This window comes from Gossypium hirsutum, chromosome A04, assembly GCF_007990345.1.
Source record: "Gossypium hirsutum isolate 1008001.06 chromosome A04, Gossypium_hirsutum_v2.1, whole genome shotgun sequence".
Lineage (NCBI taxonomy): Eukaryota > Viridiplantae > Streptophyta > Magnoliopsida > Malvales > Malvaceae > Gossypium > Gossypium hirsutum.
The window spans coordinates 75,765,896-75,776,003 of NC_053427.1; the positions used below are offsets into that span (position 1 = coordinate 75,765,896).

Below are 10,108 nucleotides of genomic sequence, written 5' to 3' on the forward strand. Positions count from 1 at the left end.
TCACCATTATCATGATCGAGACAAGAAACTTGGCTCTGATACTACATTGTTATAATCAACGTTAATAATAGAAGTAGGAATGATAGCAAAGCAATAAGAAAAAAAATAAACACACATAAATTTTATATGAAAAACCCCTATCGGGAAAAATCACGGGCAGATGAGAAGAAATTCACTATGTTGTAAAACACACAATATAAGAAGAGTTCAACTATATCTATTTAAAGGTTAAACAATCCTATTATAATCAATTTCTAATAGAAAAAGTATATTCCTGTACGAATTCGAAAAGTCCAAAGGTTATTTCTTTAACAAGCGATGGGTTTCGGGTCATACAACTCTAACACAATCAATATGCGTACTTAACTTCAAATGGCCATTTAGGGTGTCATGAACATGTTTTAAATCCAAAGTTCTTTTCATTTTCTCACAAGCTCTTCAAGCATCCAATAATGGTGTCATGAACCTTTTTTGTCAAAATCTTAATCTAGCTTCATCCATAGCTTACCTACACCACTTTGAACTTAGTTATACCAAAAAAATGTCTAAAACCATTAGACATACTTGACCAAGCTTTATCTCCCTAGATTTTCTAAGTGTTCCAACCATGGCCATCCTTGCATTTTATTTTTAAATTCAACAATTAAATGAATGGGTTCACTCATAATTACCATCTTAAGTTATTAATCAACTAAAATTCAAAGGGAGCTTACCAAATTTTTGAAGAACTACCCACGACACCAAGGAATTCTCATGAAAGTTTTCTTCTCCAATTTTGCTAGGGAGCAACATTTATAAGGGTAGGAAACATGAATATCTTTTCTTTTTATTTTTTAATCCATTAATAAAGTAATTATAATTAATACATAATTATCATTTTCAATGGACATGATCTCTTGTTAATTGACTTAGTGGAAATCCATGGTTAATATCATTACTCTCCATTAACTTAACAATAGTAATGGCTTAATTTCATACAAGGTCTTGGTTTATTTAATTTTTAAGCCATGATTTATTACTTCTCAAGTCCTCCACCATTAATGACATCATTTCCTATCCTCGCACATTTGATATGTCCATTCTCTTTTCCTTGAAACTCAATCTTTAAGTTATTTACTATTATTATTTCAATTCAATTTTGATGTCTTTCTCAATGTCGTAATCAATTAATAAATACTCCACATTTAACTACACTCGTACTTGAAATTTTTTTAACTCGATCATTAGTACGATACAAATTAGAAATGGCTAGCCCTCATCTTGTTGATGCCACCTTTTAACAACTTTGTTGATGCCTCAATATTTTTCATGATGAAGTTTCAAATTTCTCCTTCCTTTGGCTTGGCCTACTTCAACAAGTTTGCCCCATGCTTCCATGTCCCTCTTTTGATGTTGCAAAATTGGATGTTGAATCTAATGTGCAGGAGCCTGTTCCATCTAATACACATATGGTTTGCCATTGGTCCTAAACTGTTTATCATAAATTGTGGAAGTTGCAAATCATCATCCATGATTAATACAACTTGTGGGCTATGCTAAAGACGATTGGTACAATATGTGATGTGCATGGCATGTTTAATAGCCCAATATTCTCCATCCTTGTATGCAAACCTATAACATGATACTTTCAATGTTCTTTGGATTTGTCAAAATTTCTTGGACAACTCAAACTATCATAAACCCAATCAAATTAATGCCACTTAATATAAGAGAAGCATATAAATGATGTGCACATGTTAAAAACATTATTATGCACACTTGCTTCAACTAGTAGTATGGTAGTAACCTCTTCCACCTAGTATGATATCTACACAAATCGTAAAACTAATAAAAGTGATGCATTTAAATTCAATTATAAGGTAATATTGATTATAGTAAATAAATATTATTATAACACATATATTACTAAAATATTTGATTCAATATCAATAGATAATCGTATTGCTACAATATTGTTCTTCTAGTAAGTTGTATGGTCATGATACTTAGGCCACCTATTAAAATATGAAATGATAGTACTTAATCATTTAGAATATAATTAATTTATAACATATGTCGCGAATTTTATGTTCTAACAAGAGAGACACTAAGATTTTGAAAAGGCATAGACGCGCAATCCATGATATTTGACATCTCTCATGATTATAAAATCATAAAGGAGCTAGTTTCTTTATTGTTCCCCACTTTACATGCATTACATAATGCCTTCTATATAGGCATGTCAAAACAACAGACCCTCAACTGTACGTATTCGTCATTCTAAAATTATATAATAATGGGAGATATATGGTATAAACTAAGTTGTCAGATTATTCTGACATCAGCACATCTCTAATCAAGTGAAAAATGTAAGTTCTAGCATGATGTTCAATATCTTCAAGTGCTGGATTCATTGGGAGATGCTTAAATCAACTATTTTACCATGTGACCTTAACTCAAAGTCTAAAGAAATCAGACTTATGGTTAGTAATGTCACATCTTCTAACGTTATTGTTACTTTTTGTATAAGAGATAAAATGTATGAGTCTCGGGTCTCCATTAGTCAATCAGAGAGAGATGAATGTCGAAATGGACATAACTTTCCAAGGCTATCATTATTGAAATCAATGGCTATTAGGTGATGAATGATTCTACTATCAAGTGGATTTACTCCCATATTACTATGACAATAAACCATTAGAGAATCCTCCATTATTGTAAAATTTTGAGTGACATATCATTTTATGATTGAAAACATCTATTTAGAAAATCTTAAGTATGTATCATAGTATAAAATGTATAAAACGAATATTTTGGGTTTTCTAAAAAAACTAATGAGTTGGATGGAATATTTATAGATTTTAAGGTTAGGTTCATTTAGAAGTTTTTTAAAGAGGTGGTGAGGTGTATTCAAAGTTTCGTTTCTCTTTTCAAATAATCGGATATAGATTACTATTTACATATTTAAAAAAGCCATGAAGACCTTGACACCTACGGATGTCAAGTTCTATTTAAGTGTTATCCATATCCTTACAAAATTACATTATATTATTATAGTTTAAAACTTAAATAATTTATGGTGAACTTCATATCTATAGGTACTTTTTTAATCATTTCATAATGATTGTCTTGATTCTAATGGGATGCAAAAAGTTTGATGGCACATTACATATTACAAAACTCAAACCCTAAAAACACATTTTGAGAATTAACTTTTGAAGAAACCTATTTTAAGATTTAATTAGGGATAAGGCAACATTTAGTCATTAAACTTAGCAACTTTTCTCACCTTAATCCATAAATTTATTTTGGTCCACATTAGTTTTTAACTTGGCAAATTTCCCAATTTGGTCCCTAAAGTTGGATTCAAGTAAGGTATGTCAACGTGACACTTTGAGATTATTCCACGTCGCTACTTGGATTTTTTTATTTTTTAATTATATATATTTAAAATTTTCAAGTGATGATATAGTACAATCTAAGAGTGTCATGTCATCACACCTTGGGATCAAATTGAAAAAAAGTTACCAAGTTCTGGGACTAATGTGGACCAAAAATAGTTTAAGGACCAAGTTGTAAGAATAGTTAAATTTAGGGACTAAAAATTGTTTTATCCCTTTTAATTAAATATTTTACAATATTTAAGTGGAAAACCCTAACTAAAGTATACGTGTCATGGGTCACTCGCCGAGATTTTCTATTATTTATTTATTTATTTATGTCTTCTTCTTTTTACTATTTATCTTTATTTTCTAATTTTTTTTTCCAGTTACTACCATCATTCTGTTTTCTCTTTCTTTCTTGTCACTGTCTTTTGGAGCTAAACAGTATTGAAAGGCCCAATCCCAGAGGGAAAGGGGAAAACCAAATTAAACAAAAACTAATTTCTCTTACATTTTATTTTTTTATTTTATAATTTTATAATTTATTAATTTTCTCTGACTGAAGCTACTAATATGAGCAGAGCGCTCCTCTCATGCCACTACCGGTTATGAATCCCAACGTGGAGCCACCAGTTCCTGGGTTAGCACCGCCGCCACAACCGCCTCAGCCTCACCGTCCTTCTACCTCCTGTGACCGCCATCCTCAAGAGCATTTTACTGGCTTTTGCCCCTCATGCCTCTACGAACGTCTCGCTGTTCTCGAGCCTTCGTCTTCTTCTGCTTCTTCTTCTTCTCGGAAACCTCCCATCGCCGCCAGTACTTCAACCGCCACCGCTGCACTTAAAGCCATTTTCAAGCCTTCCGGAGGAGGTGGTACACAGTCCGGGTTTTTTCCCGAGCTCCGGCGAACAAAGTCCTTTTCGGCCTCGAAAAACGAGGGTTTCTCTGGTGTTTTTGAGCCCCAGAGGAAATCTTGTGACGTTAGGGCTCGAAACACCCTTTGGTCACTCTTTCATCAAGAAGCAACTGCAAACGGGAGGTCTTCTGAAGTTGCTGAAGCTGAAGCTCGAAATTTGGCTTCTTCGACTGTTGGTCAAGGTCCTGTTTTTGAAAGCAAAGAAGAAGACCAAACTGAGAGTGAAACCGATCACAATGACGACATAGTGATCGTAGAAGAACAACCGCCCAATGTGGCTGCTTCTGCTACGAATTTGATAGAAGAGAAAGTTGAAGAAATTGTGGAAGAATACGAAAAGGAACTGTGCCAAGAAGAGCAGCTGAAGCCCATGAAGGATCATATAGATCTTGATTCGCAAACAAAGAACGCTTCTGGACGAGATCTCAAAGAGATTGCTGGGAGTTTCTGGTCAGCTGCTTCAGTCTTCAGCAAGAAATTACAAAAATGGAGGCAAAAACAAAAACTTAAAAAGAGGGGAAATGGATGTGGGTCAGCGAGATTGCCAGTGGAGAAGCCCATAGGGAGACAATACAGAGAAACCCAGTCAGAAATTGCGGATTATGGGTTCGGGAGAAGGTCTTGTGATACAGACCCAAGGTTTTCCCTTGATGCTGGGAGGATGTCATTTGATGCACCAAGGATGTCTTTTGATGCAGCAAGAATGTCATGTGATGATCCCAGATATTCTTTTGATGAACCAAGAGCTTCCTGCGATGGATATCTGATGGGGAGAATGTTCCCAAGAATGCCCACAATGGTTTCCGTTGCGGAAGATGCTCCAGTTCATCATGTTATGAGGTCTGATACTCAGATCCCTGTGGAGGACCCGACGGCTATGAATTCTGTTACTGAGGAGGATGAATCGCTTCCTGGAGGGTCAGCTCAAACAAGGGATTATTATTCTGATTCTAGGAGAAGAAAAAGTCTTGACAGGTCCAGTTCTAGTAGGAAGACTGCTGCAGCTATAGTGGCTGAAATGGAGGAAATGAGGTCGGTTTCTAGTACAAAGGTTTCCCCTGCAACTGTTGATTACACCCATGGACCTAAGCCTGTCATTCCTGATAGGGATTCCAGGGATTCAAATTCTTTGAGGGATGATTATTCAGACACTTTTGAGATTGGCTTCAAAGATAATGCATCTGTGATTGGGAATGGGGAACAGAAAGAGTCATCTAAGAAGTCGCGGAGGTGGAGTAAAGCTTGGAACATTTGGGGCTTTATTAACAGGAAGAGTGTTAACAAAGATGAGGATGAAGATAGGTATTCTAGAGCTAACGGTGTGGAGAGGTCATATTCAGAATCTTGGCCTGAGTTGAGAGGGGAAAGGAATGGAGATGTGAGAGGAGGTTTTAATCCAAAGGTAATGAGGAGCAATAGCAGCGTAAGCTGGAGGAATTCTAGCAGTTTCGGTGCAGGATCATTTAGTGGTGCAAGGAAGAACTATGTTGAGTCAAATGGGCATAGCAAGAAGAAAAAAGATGATTTTGTGTTGGAAAGGAACAGGAGTGCAAGATATTCACCAAATCACTTTGATAATGGACTGTTAAGGTTCTACATGGCACCGATGAGCGCCAGCCGGAGAGGTGGGTCAGGCAAAACCAGGGCAAGCAATGCACATTCTATTGCAAGGACCTTACTAAGGTTGTACTGAATTTTAGATTCATAAGTTGTTTTTCTTTGGTTTAATGTTAATTTTGCTGCACTTGTTATGTAACCAAACATGCCTCTGTATTTTGGTGGTTGGTTAGATTAAAACAAAAGCATTTCTTGAACATTTTTAGCCTTCACTGTTGAAATAACAATATGTTTTCTTGTTTCTAGTCACATTTTCTTCAACATTTTGAGTCTTCCCTTTCTTCTGTTCTGTTTTTACCAGAAAAGGCTTGAACATAGAGAATGCAGATAAGCTGTGTTTATGTTATTTCTTTGTCTCACCTAGAGTTGAGTGATAGCTGGTTGGTGAAGTATGTTACTCATGGCATTTGGCATGTTGGGAACTGATGTGGAAGTGGGCATGCATGCATGCATGCTCCCTTGAAGTTGCTATTTGTCATGTAGTGTTGTTCCACTTCCATGAGTTTTGAATCTTATTGTTCGCTTTACTGGGCTGGCCTACTTTCAAACTTTATTGTTATTAAAATCTGGAAATTTTGTACAATTGGACTCCAAAGCATTGTAATTTCATATCATCTTCTCCAATTCTCATTTATGACATGACTCATGAATCAGTCCATACAGGACAAGAATCAAACAAAATTTCATGCAAGCCTTGTTTGTAACTATGAAATGAGTTTTTATGAGATGGATCCTAAGCATGAAATTGCTCCATCTGGGTCTTATGTTAGCATTGGGATCTTCCAAGTTCATGTGGTTTAACTAGTTTGATTCACAAGATCATCTGATAAAGGTTTTCTTTTCTATGAAATATTCTTCGGTTTTTGATCTTCTGCTAGTGGTAGTGCCTAGTTAGTACTCAACTGGCTGGGTCTTGTTGGGGTTTTAATGGCTAGTTGCTTAGGAACTGCAGGTTTGATTCAATGTAGACCGTCTGATTATCTTAATTATTTTACATGCTATGAAAGAAGTATGAATGTTAGGCAGGCTGGCAACATGGTTAAACTCTTTGTGAATAAGAAAAGAATAGTGCATGAATGATCCAATAAATGTTGAAGCAAAACAGAAATGAAAGGAAGCAATGATTATTTCCCCCATTAACAAGGTTGATCTTTGGTAAAGGAATCTAACTTAACAACATTTTCAGTCAAAAGAGCTGGAAATCATGCTTTCTCCTTTCTCTAAACATGTAAAAAAGCTTCATAATCATCAAGTTTTAGCCTCTAAAGTCAAAAGGTGACTAGGAAAAGAACCCAGCATGTTCCTCAACAGAGAAGGAAAGAAAGAAAGCAATAAAGGCAAAATAAAAAAATAAAAAAAGAGAAAAAGAAAAGAAGCTCAAAACCCAATGGCCATATCACTAAGATTGGAAACTGACTTGGGTTTTGTTGATTGCAGCTAAGATCACTAAGAAAAGTACTTCATGTATCAAACTCAAGTTTTAAGTTATGAGTTGGGGTTTCCTAATTATGCCATATTTACCTAAACAACTATGGATATCAGCTATGTATAGAGCAGAAATGCTGTTAGTTAGATATAAGAAGTGCCTTTACTTATTGTTTACCTTTTCCGCTTCTGATAACAATGTCTATTTATAGATGAACTGAGAACACAAAGCAACTAAAATAGCCTCGAGGGCTGCAACTTTTCGCCAATTAGATGCAGAGACGAAAAAGTCTTAAATTTCTACGACTAGCGGTGCAATAAGATAGTGTTTTTCACTCAAGTATGGATGTTATAGTATTTATTGAGATAAGAGTAGAACGGAGCTAATTGTATTAAAAGTTAAATTGTATACTTAAAAAAATCTCAAAATAAAAATGTTTTTTTTAATAATTATTTAAAAATCATTTCCGAATTGAACTAGACAATTGGTTGTTTATGTTCATATTGTACTTGGTATTTAAATAATAATAAAATTATTAAAATTATTTAAAATAAATTCTAGAATGAGCTTAGATAAAATGGTTGTTTATCTAAGTTCATTCTGAAGTAAATTCTTAAATAATTATAAAAATAATAAAAAAAGTATAGAAATTTATTTAATAATTATTAAATTTTTTAAAATAATAAAAAAATATATTGTGAAATGTTACTATTACATATGTGTATATATATGAATTACAAGAAATTATAAAAAAAAAGAATAATAATAAAATAATAATAAAATAGGAGTCATCAACTTATAATTAAAAATATTAATTCGATTAAGAAAATATGTGTATGTATATATATATATTTGAATTCTTTAAACATGTTATATGTGTATATATATAATTTTTATAATTTGTACAACTTTTTGATTATTTATAATTTCTTATAATTTTTAGTAATTATTATATTTTTAATAATTATCTAAGAAATTACATACAAGCTAAACTTTTGTTCAGGTTCATCTTGGATATGAATTTTTTAAATGATTATAAAAGATCATTTAATTTTAGGATTTTAATTTTTCAAAAATTGTTGTGTCAGCATGAGATACACGTGACACACCAAGTGTCACTATGTAGATGCTACGTTAGCCACGTTAGCATTTAACAATAGACATAAATGGAATTTTTAACAGAATAACCAGTTTGATATTTAATCTATTGTATAGAGACTAATTTGATTTTCTTTTTTTAGTAAAGAGGACAACATGCAATCTGATTCTTAGCCTCTGAAATAGATCAGATCATGGGTCGGGCTAGGTTAATGCAAAATTTTGCTCAAGCCCGACCCATATTAAAAATGCTAAACCCAAGCTTGATTGTAATTTTTTAGATTAATTTTTATATAAAAATAAATTCAAAAAATATAATACATCAAATATACAACAAATATTAAAATAAATGTTTCTCAACAAATTAAAATTACAAAAGAATAGACATGCGATCCATACTGAGCCAAAGAAAAAAATCTACCCGAAACTTAATCCATTTAGAAAACAAATTTTTTCTTTATCTAAACTTATTTTTCGAATTTATATCTTTTTTTTATCTAAATTCTTTTATTTCGGGGAGGACCTTCAAGTGAATTGTGGCATGATGAAGTCTACTCCGTAATGCTTGTACCCACTTTTGCCAAAATCCCATAAATTTATACAACAAACACGGAATTAGCTTTGAGCTGTTCAGGCCATATTTTTATTTTTGCCCGTAGATAAATAGTTGGGCTGGCTTTAGGTTCAGTTCTATTAAAATGGTCCAAAATGTACCCACTAAAAGCCCATCTAGCCATGGCTATTTCTGCTGCTTCTTTTTTATATTTAATTTTCTTATAAAGTAATATTATTATTTAAATTATTGATTCAGTGGAGAAACAAATATCAATGGAGCTGAGCGAGAGTGGAAATTCATTGTTGTTTCATAGTTGTGACATTCTGTTATACCATTCATTTCAATAATATTAAAGAAAATTTTCACTTTATAGATGTTAGATGCATTCATTTTATTGTGTTCTACTCTATTTCAATTTAACTTTTACTATTTATCTTTAATAATTTAAACTTTTTAAATGCAAGTAAATATTTAAACATAAAACATATAATTTATTCTATAATACATTATTATATTTTTACCCTTTTATTAATTAAATATACGAGAATAAAATTATAATTTCATATAATAGAGTGAGGCGGAGCGGAACAAGTAATTATTATAATTACTCAATATTCATTGTTAAAAAAAATTCACCCCAATTATTATTCAATTAAAAAAAAATTTCCATTTCAAACTGATAAATTTTAAATCTATCGAATAATTCAAATTTTACTATCCTTAACTGAAAGTTGAATTCTCGAAAACCCTACTCGTAAAGTTGCAATAATAATCTCACCACACGTTTTCCCCCTTCTAACTTGTCTTTTATGATAAGATTTGATTTTCAAAATTAATTTAAATGATTAATTATTTTTAAAGTTTATAATTTTAAATAATATATTCAAATAATTATAATTAAATTAAAATAAATAATTTTTAAAGTTTATAATTTTAAATAATATATATTCGAATAATTATAATTAAAATAAAATAAATATAAAATATAAATAGATTGAAAATAAAATAATATCTAAACTTAAATTAGAATAAACTAAAATAAAGCTTAAAGATCAATTGTAAGATCAAAATTCCTAAGGTTTGGCCTAAATGATTAAATCTTAAATCAGTAGATTAATGGGGTCTGAAAATTG

The 10,108-nt window shown here is 32.1% G+C and overlaps 1 protein-coding gene across 1 annotated transcript; it reads left to right on the forward strand.

Moving 5' to 3' along the window:
* Positions 1–3,751: 3,751 nt before the first annotated feature.
* Positions 3,752–6,140, forward strand: LOC107930147 (protein OCTOPUS). The gene has a single exon (XM_016861720.2). The coding sequence runs from the start codon at positions 3,956–3,958 to the stop codon at positions 5,969–5,971; it is 2,016 nt and encodes a 671-aa protein (XP_016717209.1). The 5' UTR covers positions 3,752–3,955; the 3' UTR covers positions 5,972–6,140.
* Positions 6,141–10,108: the final 3,968 nt, after the last annotated feature.